Source organism: Tyto alba, unplaced genomic scaffold (genome assembly GCF_018691265.1).
Source record: "Tyto alba isolate M040663 unplaced genomic scaffold, T.alba_DEE_v4.0 Super-Scaffold_41, whole genome shotgun sequence".
NCBI classification, from domain to species: domain Eukaryota; kingdom Metazoa; phylum Chordata; class Aves; order Strigiformes; family Tytonidae; genus Tyto; species Tyto alba.
In genome coordinates, this window is record NW_024881317.1 from 667235 (window position 1) to 684259 (window position 17025).

The 17025-nt window shown below is 53.6% G+C and overlaps 2 protein-coding genes and 1 long non-coding RNA gene across 12 annotated transcripts in view; 2 read left to right on the top strand and 1 right to left on the bottom strand.

The window, feature by feature from the left end:
- Positions 1-58: 58 nt before the first annotated feature.
- WDR76 (WD repeat domain 76) lies at positions 59-13266 on the top strand. The gene is made up of 13 exons (XM_042803837.1): positions 59-151; positions 849-1100; positions 2229-2321; positions 4164-4219; positions 5086-5206; positions 5968-6069; positions 6151-6194; positions 6283-6436; positions 8181-8333; positions 9683-9897; positions 10408-10560; positions 12127-12180; positions 12866-13266. Exons 1-13 carry the CDS (start codon positions 146-148, stop codon positions 13119-13121), a joined length of 1659 nt encoding a protein of 552 aa, XP_042659771.1. The 5' UTR covers positions 59-145; the 3' UTR covers positions 13122-13266.
- FRMD5 (FERM domain containing 5) overlaps positions 2415-17025 on the bottom strand; it is a 111852-nt gene continuing 97241 nt past the window's right edge. For 6 of the 10 annotated variants that reach the window (XM_042803829.1, XM_042803835.1, XM_042803834.1 and 3 more), the window contains one exon: positions 14852-16628. In XM_042803829.1, coding sequence (XP_042659763.1) covers positions 16048-16628 — 581 coding nt within the window. In that variant the 3' untranslated portion in view covers positions 14852-16047. Of the gene's footprint in view, positions 3993-14851; positions 16629-17025 lie in introns of those variants that run through there. The other 4 variants (XM_042803833.1, XM_042803832.1, XM_042803831.1 and 1 more) reach the window with 2 other exon arrangements.
- On the top strand, positions 13597-15798 carry LOC122154555. The gene is made up of 2 exons (XR_006166566.1): positions 13597-14331; positions 15295-15798. It is a non-coding gene; the product is annotated as an uncharacterized LOC122154555 (long non-coding RNA).

Sequence of the window (17025 nt, forward strand, 5' to 3'; positions counted from 1 at the left end):
CCGTGGGCGGGGGCGCGGCCGGGCCGCCCCTCGCGGGAGCGGGAAGCGGCCGCTCCGCCCCCGCGGCCCTGCGCGCCGTGGCCGTGACGCTGCCGTGGCCGTGACGCTGCCGTGGCCGGAGCTGTCGCCGCGCACCCGGCAGCGGATGCAGGTCCGTGGGGAGCGGGGGGGCCGCCGGGAGGGGCTGCGGGGGCCGGGCGGGAACCGGGGGCCGGGGGCTGCGGGGGGAGGAGGCCGGGGGGTGCGGGGGGAGGGAGCCCCGGGGGGAGGGAGCCCCGGGGGGTGCGGGGAGAGGGAGCCCGGGGGGTGCGGGGGGAGGGAGCCCCGGGGACTGTGGGGGGAGGGAACCCGGGGGGAGGGAGCCCGGGGGGTGCGGGGAGAGGGAGCCGGGGGGGAGGGAGCCCCGGGGGGTGCGGGGGGAGGGAGCCCCGGGGGGTGCGGGGAGAGGGAACCCCGGGGAGAGGGAGCCCCGGGGAGAGGGAGCCCGGGGGGGGTGCGGGGAGAGGGAACCCCGGGGGGTGCGGGGAGAGGGAACCCCGGGGAGACGGAGCCCGGGGGCTGCGGGGAGCAGGAGCCCCGGGGAGAGGGAGCCCGGGGGGTGCGGGGGGAGGGAGCCCGGGGGAGAGGGAGCCCCGGGGAGAGGGAGCCCGGGGGGGTGCGGGGGGAGGGAGCCCCGGGGGGTGCGGGGAGAGGGAACCCCGGGGAGAGGGAGCCCCGGGGAGAGGGAGCCCGGGGGGTGCGGGGGGAGGAGTTTCGGAACTGCGGGGAGCGGGGCGGGAAGGAGGGCGGCGGGCGCGGGAACGGGAAGGTGCCGGGTCCCCGCCGAGCCCCCGGTGCCGCCCCCGCAGGAGTCCAGGCCGACGGGGAGCGCCGAGCTGCCGCCGCGGCCGGGCGAGGGGCGAGCGGGAGCGGGGCGGCAGCTGCGGGTGCTGCTCACGCCGCTGGCCGGCCCGGGCCGGCGCCCCCCCCGGAAGCGGCTGCGGGGCGGCGGGGCGGGGGGCCGGGGGGCCGGCCAGGGGCTCTGCCCGGAGCCCGGCCAGGGCCGGGACGGCGCTTGGGATGCGGACAGCGACGGCAGCGACGGGGGAGACGCGGCTGCGGTGAGTGCCCGGGCAGCGGCCCCTCGGACCCTCGGCCCCCTCGGCCCCCTCGGCCCTCGCCCCTCGGCCCCTCGGCCCCTCGGCCCCTCGGCCCCTCACCCCCTCGGCCCCTCGGCCCTCGGCCCCTCGCCCCTCGGCCCCTCGGCCCCTCGGTCCCTCGCCCCTCGGTCCCTCGCCCCTCGGCCCCTCGGCCCCTCGGCCCCTCGCCCCTCGGTCCCTCGCCCCCTCGGCCCCTCGCCCCCTCGCCCCTCGGCCCCTCGCCCCTCGGTCCCTCGGCCCCTCGCCCCCTCACCCCTCGGTCCCTCGGTCCCTCGCCCCTCGGCCCCTCGGCCCCTTGGCCCCCCCGGCCCCTCACCCCTCGCCCCCCGGCCGGCACTGCCCGGCTCCCACACTGCGGCCGAGGAAGTGGAGGCTCCGCGGCTCTCGCGGCGCGTGTTTCCTTGGTTTAGAAAAAGATGGCTTGAAAGTATTTTCCTCTTCATGTCATCTTTTTTTTTTTTCTTCTTAGCTTCTCTAACGGGCACTATAAAACTTCGTTTTACCCTTTCAGAGTTTTTAAGGGACGAAAAAAAAACTGCTCTTGCTATCAGCCGCACATCAGAGTGTAAAAACCCGGTAGCAAAAGCACCAGTGTGGCGGTGTGCTGTCAGTAACCATCTCCAGTCCTTTTTATGGACGGATACAGTCATAAGATAGGATAGTTTTGTCAATGCTCGTTTATATTTAAATCATCGTTTTCAACTTGTCAAGTTGACCTCTTCTATAAAAGATGAAAATCATTAAAGCCTGCATTCCATATATGTGTAATGTTTGCTGTATTGCTGAAGTTTTGTTTACTGAGTCGCTTCAGTATTTTTGTTCTAGTAAGGTTTTTATGAACTGCCCTTTTTGTAGAATTAATGCTAGGAGTAAGTTTTGTAATCCAGGCCAGTACCTGTATGGACAGGTTTTGCCGTTGACCTGGGATCACCCCCGATTGTATGTTTCTTTTGTTTGTTTACAAATACATCAAACCCCTTTTAAATAATTCAGACAACCAGTTTTGACGTTCACCTTCCAGCAGCCTGGGACTTCTCTTGCAGGCCACGTAACTGTACAGCGAAGAGTAATTGGCTTTTCTTTTTGTAGGATGGATACTCACAGTTATCAGCTTATGAAAGGAAAAGGCTAAAGAACATTACAGAAAATGCTAAATTCTTTGCCGCTTTAAAGATGCATGAGGTTTGTATGGACCCTAAATAGCATCAAAATGCTCTCTCCAAGTGTCCTGATGGTTCTGTCATCCCTCTCGTTGTGAAACCCTTCCCCAGCAGTGGCAGGTGTGTGAGGAAAGGCATGAAAGCTTCCTGGGACATCAGGACTGCCCCGACTGGGTAAAAACACCCCCCCGGGGTTTTGTGCCGCTGGTTAGCGTTTCGGAGAGGGGACCTCGGCCCCCGCAGCTCCAGATGAGGGGGCGTGAAGGTGCTTGTGAGCGCGGCACGCGCGGGTCCTGCTCGCTGGTGTAAGGCCTGAGGAGCTGAGCTCGGGGGGGGGGGGCTGCGGGGGGGTTCAGCTCAGCGCCCGGGGCCGAGGGGCTCTGGGGCAGAGCCCGCGCGGCCGGAGTCCTTCCCCGTGTCCGGCCTGGGCTGGGTGCACTCAGGCATGTTCTGATTCTGCTCGTGCTGGAGGAGCTGGCTAGAAGGTTGAGGCAGCGGGATTTCAAATGTTACTGCATGAGTAGATCCAAATCTTTGCCCTTCTTTCTGTGCTGCTTCATTCTCCTACGTTTTTTGTTTTGTTTTGGTTTTTTTTTAAATTCACGATATATCCCTTTTCTGGCAGCACTGAGTGGATTACCTCCTTGAACGGCTGCACGCTTGCTTGCTCGTTACACCAGGCTGCAAGACGTGGTTGGGCCTGTCTAATAGGCAGTAAGACTCCTTACCTCCAAGACTGAAACTTGAGTAAAAATAACTCCTTTTCTTCTAGTTACCCTCAGCAGAGAGGTCAGTAAAGACTAGGCAGTTTGACTAGTGACAGCACTGACTGCAGAGTAGCAAAGACTAGCAAAAGGAGAGCTATAGCCGTCTTGGTTACCTTTAGCACTGGCCAGCATTGGGGCTGCCAAACCCAAGAAGCAGGTAAATCTTTTCATGCCAGGGTTCCTGATGCTTTGACTAGAGCAGTAGTGGAGCAGCGGTTTTAGTAATCTCACCGGGACATGCCTAAACTTTTCTGGAGTCCAAATGAACTAAATGCCTGTTTTCAAAATGTAATTCAGAAGACACTGTGAACGGAGGCCTCTGCGGTTACAGGTTCTGCTTTACGTGTCTTTCTGTCTCTGGTGCTTAGCATTTAGAAAATATTCATAGAATGGCAGAATCCCGGGTTGGAAGGGACCTCGAGGTTTCTTGGCAAAGCCCGGTCTGGACAAGCTGGCCCAGCCCCCCCGTCCAGCTGGATCTTCAAAGTGCCCAGTGCTGGGGAATCCGCCGCTTCGCTTCCCGGGGGAGGTGATCCCAGCGGCTGAGTGTTCTCATGGGGAAACGTTTTCCTCTCGTGTCCAGTCAGAATCTCCCCAGGAGTCACTTGTGCCCGTCACCCCTCCACTTCTCCGTGTGCCTCCTTGTAAAGGGGGTGTCTCCATCTCCTTTGCAGCCGCCCTTTAAATACCTTGTCACATGGTGACGAGGTCTCCCCTCCTCAGCCTGCTCTTCTCCAGGTTGAACAAACCCCGTCCTCTCAGCCTTTCCTCACATGCCTGCCCAGGCCCTTGGTTGTCTCTGTGGCCCTTTTCTGGGCTCTCTCCAGCCTGGCCACTTTTGCTTTGTTCTGCACAGAGGAGGGCTGCAGAGCATCCAGGCAGTGCTGTGCTCCTGCGCGTGGTTCACGGCCGTCGGGGAATTCTTCCTGGTACATGAAAGAAAGCAGACACAGCACAGCTTGATGCTTAAGAATCCCATTTTATTATTGTAAATAATTACAGTATAACTTATTGCAGCCTTTAGATAACTGTATTTTATACAGCTTAACCTTTTAGGTTTGTTATATGTATTTATACTATTTTTTTTTCTCCTTAAGTCAGCTGCAAGACTTCACCAAATTACAACTAAAAAACAGTCTTCTGTTGCCAAAAGGTAAAACAACTGTATATGAGATTTGTATCGCTGTTCCTTCATCGTGTGTTTGAAGTTTCAGCAGTTCCATCTGCACATAGCTGATGCTGTCAGGAGGCAGAGCCAGGGAGGAGTCTCCCTCTAAAGCTAAATCTGAATGACTGACTATCTTAAGCTGTGTGAGTTCATGAACAGGCAGCTCCTCTAGGTAGTGCCTCTCCTCTGCCATCCTTTGGAAAGAAAATGACAGTGCTATTACCTTTTTCATCAAATTACAGAATTTGTTCTTTTTGTGATATTTGTATTAAGGTATTTCAAGCACATTTTTTTTTTCTGATAGTTTTGCACGGTGGCTAGAGAAAGAAATGGTAAATGGTGAAAACAAATTATGGGAAAAGGTGTGGGAGAAAAAGAGGGGGGGAGAACTGGGTGCAAAGGATAGAGTAACCAATTAGTGTAGAAAAAAAGACATTTGGCAGTGCCAGAACTGTGCCAGACAGAGCAGAAATAGGAGCTTAAGTCCAGATAATGAATAAGATCCATGATGAAAGAAAGTGAAGAAAGATGACCAGATCAGCGAGTGGGAGGATGAATTATAAATAAGGAGGGCTGGGAAGAGAAGCGACAGTGGCAGGGTGTATTACAGGTGAAACAAAAATGCAATACAATGTATGTGCATTGCAAAGTTCTCTTTTTGCTGTTCGTGGCTGTCACTGAAGGAAAAAGTAATCGCAGCCCTCCTGAGGCGACGCAGAACTCGTTAGGCTGTGAGCCGGGGCGTGAGGGCTCTGCGCCTGGACCCGCTCTGTGCTTGCGCTTAAACGCAGAGGATTTAACTTAGGCCATTTCACTGTGTCTGTAACTCTGAAATGTTTTCATTGCTCTAGAGCTAAGCCTAAAAAGGCAGAAAATGAATCAGTGCGGCGAAGATCTATGCGCTTACAAAGAGTAGAGCCGTTGGGAGTTCCAGTGCCGGAGATGCCCGCCCAGCCAGAAGCAGAGGAATATGTAAGATGGGGAGGGGGGGGTGTATACTTTATAAAAAACAGTGCTGGTGAAGTTGACTGATGATACTTGTCATTGCGGAGCTTATTGTAAAAACCTTTGGAGGCTCGGGAAGGTGAGGTACACAGTGGCAAGAACAAAAGGTAAATTCCTTCGCCCTCGGGCGTCTTGAATAGCAGGCTTCCCCTGTCCTCTCTGAAAGTTAGGCAATATTCTGTGACTCGAGTTGATGAAATAGTGCGGTTTTGGATGATCAGAAGGGTTCTGAGGTAAAACTTTATGCATTTTTAGCAGCCCATAGATTTGAGCAGCTTAGAATTAAAAATTTTATCGCTCTGTTTTAATTTATTTCACTGTTACTTTTGATCTGGTTTATTTTCCTTTGAAATGTTTACTACCTTTCTGCAGTAGTTATGTAGCAACAAGTAAAAATTCTATTGCTCTGAGGGATGGGAGTTTAAATCTTCCATGGTGTTGCAGAATAAAGCTAAATCTCTGTAATGTAGTTTGTGAAGATCCACCTTGCTGGAGTATCAGAAGGGAGAGGAAAAACCGTAGGGCAGTTGTTTGTCTTTGCTGTTGTGTTCAGTAAAGTTCTCTCTTTTTAATAAGATTTTGATACATTTTTTTTTTTTTTTTTTAATGTTTATTTCCTGTATTGTCGTGGATGTGTTCTCAGAATGACCGGTGTGTGGAAAGTAACAATTCACCTTACCCGTAATTTCAGTTGTTGTGAGTTAAGAGAATTGCTGATGTCATTCCAGCCGCAGGTCCCAGCCGGACCTTTGCCAATGGTTCCAGAAGATGAGATGGCCAACGGCAACTTGGCAGAGGACTTACTGACCACATGGATGAGGATAAGTGAGGTATTATTAGTTACAATTAGTCATTTTTAGACAATTTAGCTTGGGTTCTGATTCTGATAAATATTCCCTTTCTGTCTGTAGATGAAAGCTGGTGATACTGAAAAGTGCACGTGTGACATGAAGAGGTAACCTGGAGACAGCAGCTAAAAACTGGCGACTGTCTTGCCCTCCTTTCTTCTCTCGAATAGCTGATGTTTTAATGATGTTGTCCAGATACCGAGACAGCCTGAGCAGCATGGTCCTCAGTGAAGACAACGTTAAGAAGGTCGTGAAATACCGAGTGTGCTCTATGGCTATCCACCCTTCTGAAAGCCTCCTCTTTGTGGCAGCTGGAGACAAGTCGGGGCAGATCGGCCTCTGGAACGTGGTGAGTTGTCAGGGTGCTGCTCTTCGCCCGCCGGAGCCGTTGGTTGCAGGGTGGACACAGGTGGGGCACGGCCTCCCGCGTCCTTTCGTCAGGCTCACGATGGTGTGTTAGGTTTTCCTCGTTCTTACAGATAAAACCAGGGTGTTGGTTAAACTGAGGCTCGCGGGAATTGCTGAAAACGCTCTGTCTGATCCTTGGCAAGTCCAGGCTTCATGGGAGGAAGGGTTGCGCCGGTAATCTTAGGGGGCAGAGCAGAAGAAAATGGATCACTAGCTGAAATAATGTTATCAGTGAGGGTTAAAATTGCATTTCACCGACGGGAGATCCAGGATGTAATTGCAGTACCCTGGCAGCAATACCACAGCTAGGTTTTGGAGAGTGAGGGGAAATGGATGCTCCAGTATTTGTTTTTTTGAGTTTGTACAAATTTTGGGTAGCTGCAGTGAGTCACTCTTTTTCCCGACAGCAGAAATAAAACTGCTCTGCCAATATATATGCTGGCACACATTTGCTTACATTGTCTCTGGAAAATAGCTTAGCATTTGGCGCTTTGAAGACTTCTGAGGGCTTTGCAGATAGTCTCACCGTCGTTTCTGAATTGCCTTCATTACTCCTGCAGCAAGAATCCGTATTCATGCCCTTGCCTTGCACCTTTGCAACCTCCCCCTGCACCCTCCGCTTTGATCCCACGTCATCCAGGTTCACACACGTGCAGATTTTCTTTTCATTTTTGGCAGTGTCATGAACCTCTCGAGTTTGGAGTCATTTCTGCTCTGACAGCTTCAGGAAACTGATCAACTAAATTCAGCTCAGGCTCCTACTCGATCATAAAGAAGTTTGGGCTGCTCCATACAATTTAACAAGCTCTGCAGCTGCGGTTACTACCTGTCGAGGAGTGTGGAGGTCTCCGAGTGCTGCAGGCTCTCTGCGGCCTTGCAGAGACATTTCTGTGGAAGCCTAGAATTGTTAAAGCCACTCTTCCCTTTTGCTCTCCCTTTTTTTATTTTCCTGGAAGTGAGTTGGACTTGACCAAGTTTGGGAGCAGAATAATCTTTGTGGCACGAACTGGTGCTTGTTCCAAAACGGTCTATTCAGTTTCTTTTAAAATAACAGAGCTTGAATGGTGCCAGAATTAGAAGAGGACATACAGGAGATTATGCTTTACATTCAGCTTGGATCACTGTAATTTAGCCTGAGTTCTAAGTAGCCTAGTATGTACATATTTTGATGTAAAAGGTGTACGTTTGGTCCTCAGCGAGGTGTTCACCCGTGGTAACTGAGCATCCAGGGCTGTCAGTGAAAAAGAGCCAGATATCGATGGCCAGATACAGCACCGATGGCCGCAGTGACACAAGTGCACTTAGATTCCAGCAGGGAGCTGCAGCTTCTCCTACTGACGAAACAGAGTGCTGGAACAGAGTAAATTCTTAGTGCCCCTTTGAGCTAAATTACTTGTATAGTGGTGAGAATGGCGGGGGGGGGGGGCGGTCTGCGGGAGGGCAGCTCTCTCTTCCGTGGGGAGGTGAAAGTCCCTTTGGTTTCGGGAAGGTGTTGGCCCCCGAGCACTCTGGCTGCCTCCGTTACCCGCCCCAGTGTCCCCGCACATCAGGGCCCCTCCTGCCCCCTCCGTGCAGCTACCCAGAGCAGACTGAGAACAGAGGCTCGACTTTGAAAGTTGCAATGATTAACAGAAATAACTGCAGCGACTAGTGTCTGTGTCCACTGAATCTCAGTTGTTTTTCAGGACTGTAAGTCTGACGAGGGAGCACGTGTCTTTGTTCCACACAACTACCCGGTCAGCTGCATGCATTTCTCTCCGTTTAACCCTGCTCACTTGCTGTCCCTCAGCAATGACTCTCTGCGCTGCGGTGATGTTACTAGGGCTGTCTTTGATGAGGTGAGTGCTCCCGCCGTCCTGCTGCAGACTGCCTGGAAATCTCTTGGTACGTGCTGCTGCCAAGCTTTGGTCTCCTCGTACGCAAGTTGTTATCTGTTGGTTCTTTTGTTAACAAGAAAGTTCAAGGTTCCATTTCCACAAGGGACACGTGAAGTAACCTTTAATTAAGATCATAAAAATACGGAGATGCTTCCTACTCAAAACATAGTAACAGCTTGGGTACTCCCAATTTCCTTCCTGCAGAGACAGCTGCAATTATTGAATTTAATTTCATTTCTCCGTGCTTAAGCAATATGTGCCTCTTTCAGAAGCATTACCTTTTAACCATGGCAAACGAGAGCGATTTGAAGCACTGAATCTTATCAAAAAGCCCTACCCAAAGAAACATCGTAAAACAACACAAAGCAGGTTTTCTCAGGTTTCGAGTGAGCAAAATGCTGTGACTGTCTCCATGGTGAGCCCGACAGCTTACCCGGGGAGCTCTGTGATGCTTGCTCGGTTTGCTTATTTTTGACAGATACATCTGCGTTGATCAGCTCTCCAACATTGGAAAATATAACAAGCTACAACAGTTTAAAGCTTCTTTCCCCCAGCCCTTGCAGGCACGGTAATCTCGGTGGGGTTGCTGGCAGGCCAGCTGCTCGGGCAGCGCCTGCGCTCCGCCGGCGAGGGGGCCAGGAGGGGCCCGGGTGGCTCGCTCTTTGCGGCAGAACGCTTGCAAGAGCGCGTCTTCAGAGGTCGGGGGAAGAGAAATGCCCTTCTCCTGCTCCGTCCCCCTTGAGCCGCCTTGCGGTGCCTCTGGGGGTAGTGCCGGCCTTGGGGAGAGCGCGCACCCGGGGGGCCGCGGGCGCTCTGCTGCAGCGCTGAGCTCACGGCTCATCGCTGCCTTGAGAGGGAGCTGCCCCGGGCTCACCTCGGTTGACGTCCTGACTCTGCTCTGCCAAATTCACGTTTCTGCACCCACTTAAAGGCTTCTGTAGCACCGGCGAAAGGACCGGTATCGTTGCCCCTCGCTCGGTGCGCGCTCGAGGGTGACGGCCGTTTGATTACCGGCACGTGGAGGGGGGCAGTGTCTTGTTAGAGTTTTGAGAAATCCGAGTATGTTGTTGCCGGTTTGCTGGGTTAGTTAATCATCTCCTCTGGGGAAGGCGTACCGGCTTCACGGAAAGGTCACCTGCATGGATAGCGAGGGCTGGAGCTGGCAAACGAGGTGGCCTTCGTTAGTATTTTTACTATGTTAAAAAAGGAAAGCAAGAAATCTACAGCCCGTAGAGTGTTTCGGGTGTTTTGAATAACTCTCTGTATTTCATTGAATCATTTCGGTCGCGTTTGACCTTTCCTGTGCTCAGATATGCAGAAATGAAGAAAGCATGTCTTCCTTTGACTTTTTGGAAGACAACGCCTCCACTGCAATAGTAGGACACTGGGGTGGCGACGTCGCTGTTGTGGACAGACGGACCCCAGGAACATCTTCAGAGCTTTCTGCAGACATTGGCTTCAAAAGGACGAGGACAGTCCATGTTCACCCAGTGAATAAACAGTATTTCATGGCTGCTGGCTTAGTGTACGTAGCTCAAAATGAACCGCAGTTACTCCGTCTTTTCGGTGTCCTGTCTGCACTGGAGTCTGAAGTCAGGTACCCGCGCCCCGTTTGGAGGGCAGGAGCCGCTGGGGATGAGGCAGAGGATTTGTCAGCCCCGCAGAGTGGTCAGAGCTTTCTTTGACTTAGAAAACGAGTTTTTAGTTCTTAGAAGGATTTCAAACGGGATGCGCTTTGACTTTCCCTCACCTTTTGGCAGTATGGTCCCAAATGGTCTCGTGGGTGAGTCACTGGGTTTTGAGCCATTGCGGTGTAAAGGGATTTCAAGGAGCTGCTGGGTGGGGCTGGTTTTGGTGCTCTCAGAATCCTTGGGAGCCACCGGCTGGGTGAGTGAGCGTGTGCTGCTGAGCTAAAGTTTGGAAGGCAGCTCACATAAAACCTGCGGTGGCTCGTGGGTGATTTTTGGTAAATGGGGAAGAGGAGTAATGAGTTACCTGTCGCCTTGCGAAGTGTCCTGTGTGGCGTGTGTTGCAGGGATGTTTGTATTTACGACGTTCGGTACCTGAAGTCTAAAGGGAACAAGCCTGTGAGCGCTCTGAAAGGACACACAAAAAGTGTTGCTTCTGCATATTTCTCACCTGTAACTGGGAGCAGAGTAGTGACGGTGTGTGCTGACGACAAGCTCAGGTAAGACGCTGCGGGAAGGAATAATCTGTATGGAAAACCTCAACTGGTATTTTTTTGTTATTATTCTTAACTATCTGCTTCACCCGTCATTGAGAGCTTTCTGTCTTTATCGCTTTTTTAAAAAGCGATAAAGATTTACTTATATTGGCATTTTTAATGGATTTTTTTAATCATTTTTTGATTATTTTTTTTTCCCAATTCTCATTTTCCTGAAGAATATTTAACAGTGAACAGTAAAATATACAGGTATTGTTAGTCTTTAAAAGGCAAACAAACACAACAAAACAAAAAACCCCAAACCAACCAAACAAAAACCAGCCAAGAACCTGGCTTGTGAATACAAATACAACGTGCTTAGACACTGGGTTTATTTTTAGCTGCTGGTACTTAAAGTTATGATAATATCAGCTCTTTTGTAACTAGTCTACCAGATGATAATTTAAACTGTTGTGAGTTGTGTTGTACTAGAGATCCAGGTTTTTTTTTCCTACGGTGCAGTTTTGTGACCGTAATTCAGGTAATCTATTCATGTAAATACCTGACTGCATCTGCATATGTGCCACGTGCGTGTTCAGGAGTCCTGAATTGTACCAAAGGATAGCAGGTACGCGATGGGGGAGGCAGCGAAGGCCAGACTGAGGATCAGGTCTGTACAGGTTGCAGGTGTTTTTAAAAGAGGGGGTAAGTACCTGCATTCTGGAAAGAACCTGAATACGGTGCAGTTGTTACAGCATTATATGTTTTGCCTGGAAATTTGATTTTCCTTCTTCCCCTTCCACACACACAGGAAAGAGTTCGTGTGTGCGCGTCCCGCGTTGCTGTAATGCTTTCTTTCCTGTGATCTGTTCACTCTGTACAATTGAGGATTTGTTCTCTGTAGTGAGTTTGGTTGTGAAAATTGTAAATCCTTGGCGCTAACAGCGCGGGCGTCAGAGTACAAATGGACGTGTGCGAGCCGGAGTATTTGTGCTCGACAGAATTAGAGAAGACAGATACGTGTTCATTTATCCACTGCTTACTCCAGAGAAAAAAGGGAGCAGCTTTTAACGCAGCAGCAAGTTGAATTTTTTGCCCTGGGGGGTGGGATCTTGGACATTTATGGGGGTGAAGGCGAGCCGGGGAGGGGAGACCCGCTGGTGGTTTCTCTCGGCCGAGCTCCAGCCTGCCTGAGGCACTGCTGGCACCGGGGGCCGTTCCTGGTGGGATTTCACCCCTGCGTGTGTTTTCCTTTCTCCCGTGTCCCTCCCGGGGCAGCCGCTTGGTGCGGGGACACGGATGCTGGCTGAGGAGCCTCGCACTTGCCTGTTCCTGCCCTCTTCCTAGAACAGCTTTCGGAAGGGACGGCCTTCAGTTCTAGCTAAAAGCAGGTCCAAGTATAAAGAGCAAACCTCCTCACTGCAGCTGGGGAACGTTGGTGGCTGTGTTTGAGCTGGGATCCTGCGTGCTGTTGGTCGCCGTATCGCAGAACCCCGCGTGGTCTGGGCTGTGCTGCTCCCTGCTTTCACGGGGCGAGGGCAGCCTCCCCTAACCCCTGCGCGTTCGTTAACGCGCTCTCCCCCGTTACAGGGTCTACGACACCAGCTCTTTGCCGTCGGCGGTGGGAGCTCTCAGCACTGTCAGGTAAGCCGAAGGCGCCGGGTCCAAACCGCCTCGGGGGTCCCCCCCGGGCCCTCCCACCCCGGGGGACGTGTCCTTGTCCCCACCGGCGCCTCCCGGTTCACAAAGCCGACTGCTTCGAGTCAGTGGAGTCTGCAGGGGAGCTCTGATGTCACCCCTGGAACTTTGTGACTGTTCGGGAGGTGTGCTGTTTCTGAATGCTTTTCCTTTGTGCGGTTGGGGTTTTTTTTTTTTTTTAAATATCAAAGGTTACTTCTTCAAGTGGAGTCTCGGCGCTTGTAGAACACCTTTGTGCTCCGGGAGGGCGAATCCTTGTCAGGGTTGGTGTTTGCTGAGGAGCTGGGACTGGTTGAGTGACTGGCGTGGAAACTCTTTAGTTTGCAGTTTATCGAAAGGCTCGACACGCGCGTGTCCTGAGTTTACTGAAATACACGGCCACGAAGCACAACTGCTTTGACTTACCAGTCCCTTTGGCTCCTGGTCCTGCTCCGCTGCACTTCGTGGCCCTGCCCCAGCCACCGCAGGACGGTGGCCGCCCGGGTGGCTCCAGCTCTCCGGGGTGGCTTAGGGGGCCAGCGAGCTGGTTTTCAGCAAACAGGACATAAATGACGAGAGTTAAAAATACTGGATTCACTAAGAGAACTGTCTCTCTTTCTTTTTTTTTTTCTCCCTGTTTGTTTCTCTGAAGACACAACAACAACACGGGGCGCTGGTTAACTCGGTTCAGAGCAGTATGGGACCCTAAGCAGGAGGACTGCTTCGTGGTGGGCAGCATGGCCCGGCCCAGGCAGATAGAAGTGTTCCGGGATACGGGGAAGCTCTTGCACTCTTTCCAGAACCTTGACTGCCTTGGCTCCGTGTGTTCCATTAATGTGGTTCATCCCAGTAAGAACATCCTAGTGGGTGGCAACTCCAGCGGCCGCCTTCATGTGTTCAGAGAATAGAACAGACGGCTCAGTTTTTTATTTTTGTTTTGTCCTTTTTGCATGAAAAGTGTTTAACCTCTGTTAAGCTGTTCCTAAGCTAACTGTGTTTTCTCAGGACAGAATTGTATTTTTAAAAAGCTTTAAAATAAATCTTCTAAGCTACCTTTGGCGTTCTTTAGTTACAATACAATATGAATCCTCCTGTGCCAATCAGCTTGTGCAGAAATCTTTCTCCCCGGCACCAAAGTTATTTTTCAAAAAAAACCCTGAAAACTTGCTGCGTGTGCGAGGTGCCTCCCGGCGCCGGCGCGCTCCGGGCCTGGCACTGCCCCCGCTCTGTCTCTGCACCACAATTTGTCCCGGTTGGTTCTGGGGAAGCTCCGGGGCTCTGCCTGGAATTTGGCGTTGTCAGGGTGTGGGCAGGGCTGCGGGGGGCTGGCCTGGGCCCCCCCTTCTGCACCCTCCGGCCCCCCGCCGCTCCCCATTTCCCACCCCAACCCAAGGGCCGGGGGGGGGGGGGGGGGGGCTGCGCTCGGGTTTCACTCGGGTGGAAAGTGGGCACCGACACCAGAAACGCTGCACGGATCTCACGCCGACTCCAGGTTTCATGATATTTAAATATTTATTTAAATTTAAAAATACTTCTCATGGCACCGATGATTTTATGCTAACTAAGATATTGAATATGTAGAAAAAGGTACATTTTGAAGGAAAAATGTAACTTACAGTATTTGGCACATGGAAGGTTAATTTCTAGATTTTTTTTTTTTATGAAAACTAAGAAATTCACATTTTCAGGTATTTTACCATCTACTGCTTAAAGATGCAGTACACTATTATGAGATTTGTTTTTTTTTTTTTTTTCCTCTGGCATAAGAACCTATGGAAACGACATTTTAATATAAAGCCAGGTAAAACTAACAGGGAGTGAAACACGAGACGGACTGTGGAACGTACAGGGAAAACGCGCGATGAAAAGTCGCCAGTTCGGGCGGTTCTGCAGCCACAGGGCGGGTGGGAGCTGTCGCGGGGAAGCCGCGGCGGGGGCCGGGGGGGAGCGGGGCGCTGCTGTCGCGACATCAGGCAGCACGGCCGCGGGACGGACACACGGACGCACGCGGACACACACGGACGCGCGCGCTCACTCGGCGTCTCCAACCCGGGGCGAAAAACGGCAGGTTCGGGACTACCACGCGCTGCATAGAGACACCACTGACTGCGGGCTGAGGTAGGAACACTGCACTAAGAGTTAATCGTCTCGCTGTGTTGCATAAAACAGGATTATCATGTTAAAAAAAAAAAAAAAAAACAAAAACCCAAAACACAAAAAAAAACAAACCCCAAAGCGATCCTCCGTCGCTGGTAGCGGCTCCCGCCTGCTCAGGAGTCGGGGCCGGGCGCGGACCCCCCCGCCCCCCCAGCGGGGCCCCCTTTATTGCAGCGCCGGCCGAGCCGAGCCGAGCGGAGCCGAGCGGAGCCGAGCGTGGGCCGGGCCGAGCCGAGCGGAGCCGAGCGGGGCCGAGCCGAGCCGAGCGGAGCCGAGCCGAGCCGAGCCGAGCCACGTCCCGGCCGGCCAGGGGGCTGCTCGGCGACAGGAACGCGGAAATCAGGCTTTTTTTTTTTTTTTTTTTTTTTTTAAACTGCAGTTATGGCCCCAGCTGACGTAAAATCTCTCCCTGAGATGAAATAAAACTTGCTCACCTGTTTTCACCTTTTTTGCTCAGTCTGTCCAACTCCTCAACCAAAACTTAACAGAACTGGCTTTTATTGCTCCCTGTGTAGCGACCGCTGCTGCTCCGGTCACAAGTGCGATGAGTTGGTTTTACTGATTTTTGCTTTAGAACAGACAGGTCTAATGGTTGTCCATTGGCTTGTTCAGTGTCACCTCCGCTCCTGTAGTTCCGTCCTTTTTATCTTCAGAAAAGTCACAAAAGTAGAGCTCCTTTCTCTATTCCAAAACTAGCAATGGGTTAATCTGGGCTTCCAGGCTACAAAAGCGTTTACTCTTAAACCATTTGCTCAGCGTGAGCCGCTTGGTACAGCACACCACGGTCACCCAATCCGTAAAGTAAAAAAAGACTTGATTAGATTTGATAACAAAATAGTGCTTTGTTGTTAAAATAGACCTTGAAACAGTCTCTCTTTTTTTTTTTTTTTTTTCTTTTTTTTTTTTTTCTTTTGTACAAAACAGGTACAACTTTTGGAGGCTAAAGGTCTTCCTAAATAAATCCGACACGGTCACTACTGGCTCCGCGCCCGGGCTTGGCCGGCGTGCTCGCGCCTGCCCGTGCTCTCCCCGCCCTCGGGAGCACTGACACTTCAAGGCTTCGGAAAAACAACAAAAAAAAATGAAAATAAAAGTGATGAAAGGCCAAGCCTGCGGGGAGAGGGCTCCCCTTGGACCGGGGGAGGAGTGGGGTTGTCCCCCCGGCAGCGCATCGGCGCAGAGGAGGCTCCGGCTGGCGGGGAGGGGTGTGGGGGGGTGGGTGGTTCTGCAAAGCCGTGGCAAGGGGGGGGTGGGTGGGTGGGTGGGTGTGCACAGTGGCGGATTCAATAACGTAACAGTACACGAGTGTTTCAATCACTACTCAGTAGCACCAGTGCTAAAGCTCCTGCGCAGCGCAGCGTCGCGAGCCGCCCGGCCGGCGCGCGGGCAAGGACGGGCGGTAATAATAAAATTAATTCCTCCCTCTGCTCGGTGCCTCCGGAGCCGTGCGAATCGGACCGGTGAAGTGCTGTGCGGGCGGCCGAGTGCGGGGAGGAGGAGGCCCCGGGGGTGGGGGGCAGCTGCACCCCCAAACCCCCCCCCCCCCAACCTCCTCTTCCTCCCGAAAAGCCGCCGCCTCGGCCGCGCCGGGCCGGGCTCGGGGAGGGAGGGTTAGTGGGGGTGCCGCAGGCAGGTCGCTCCCCAGGGCCCCGGCCAGTTAGGTGGTGGCTCCTGCCTTCAGGTGTCAATGAGCAGGCTTACCACGGCGCGGACTTTGCAGGCAAACCATCGCCTGAGGGGACAAAAGTATTGGTAATGGAACTGCTCGAACTCGGGGGTCTGGCGGATATCGCGGAAAAAGGCAGTGTCAAGGTCGGACTCGGTAAGGACGATCAGGAGGAGGAGCAAAACAAAGAGGAGTCCAACTGTCACAAGGAGCAAACGGAGGACACTTAAAACAAACTTATTCACCTGTTCCGCCCGGGCAGCCCCCAGGCCGCCGGGGCACAGCGCCCGCAGCTCGCCGCCCGCCTCCTCCGCCTCGGCCGCCGCCGGCGTGCCGGCCTCCGACTCCTTCTCCTCCTCGATGCTGCACGGGGCCCCGTTCGCCTGCCGCGAGAGCAGCATCAGCTCCAGGCTGTGCTCGGCCACCGGCGTGGGCAGCACGCTGTCCGCCGGGCTGTAGTTCTCGTCGGCGATGACGGCCACCCGCTCGCTGCTCTCGGCGCGGCCGCTGCGGCCGGGGGCCGCGAAGGCGTCGCCGTGGGAGGTCGAGCGCACGGGGGTCGAGTGGGCACTGTCACGCAGGGACTCCAGGCCTGGGGGACAAGAGGGATGGAAAAAAAAAGGGAGGATGCTCAGCGGTGCCCTCCCACCACTGGAAGCCCCCCGCCCCCCCCGTTGCCTGGCCCAGCATCCCCTGTGGGGACGCCACGGCTGCCTCGGGGTGCTTTTGGCTGGTTTTGGGGTCCCTCGGGCAGCCCCGTGTGACTGTCATGGTGATGCCCAAACCCCCATCACCGACAGCCTGTCCTCAGGCGAGCGCGAACACATCCCTGCGTGGGAACATCCCTGCGTGGGAACGGTCCCGAGGTGCCAACACCCCCCCCCCCCCAACCCCCCAGCAGCTGCCCCAATCTGCCATCAGCAACACCAACACCCCCCCGCCCCGGGAGCAGGCAGGATTTGGGGGGGAGGGAGCAGAAACACCCCCAA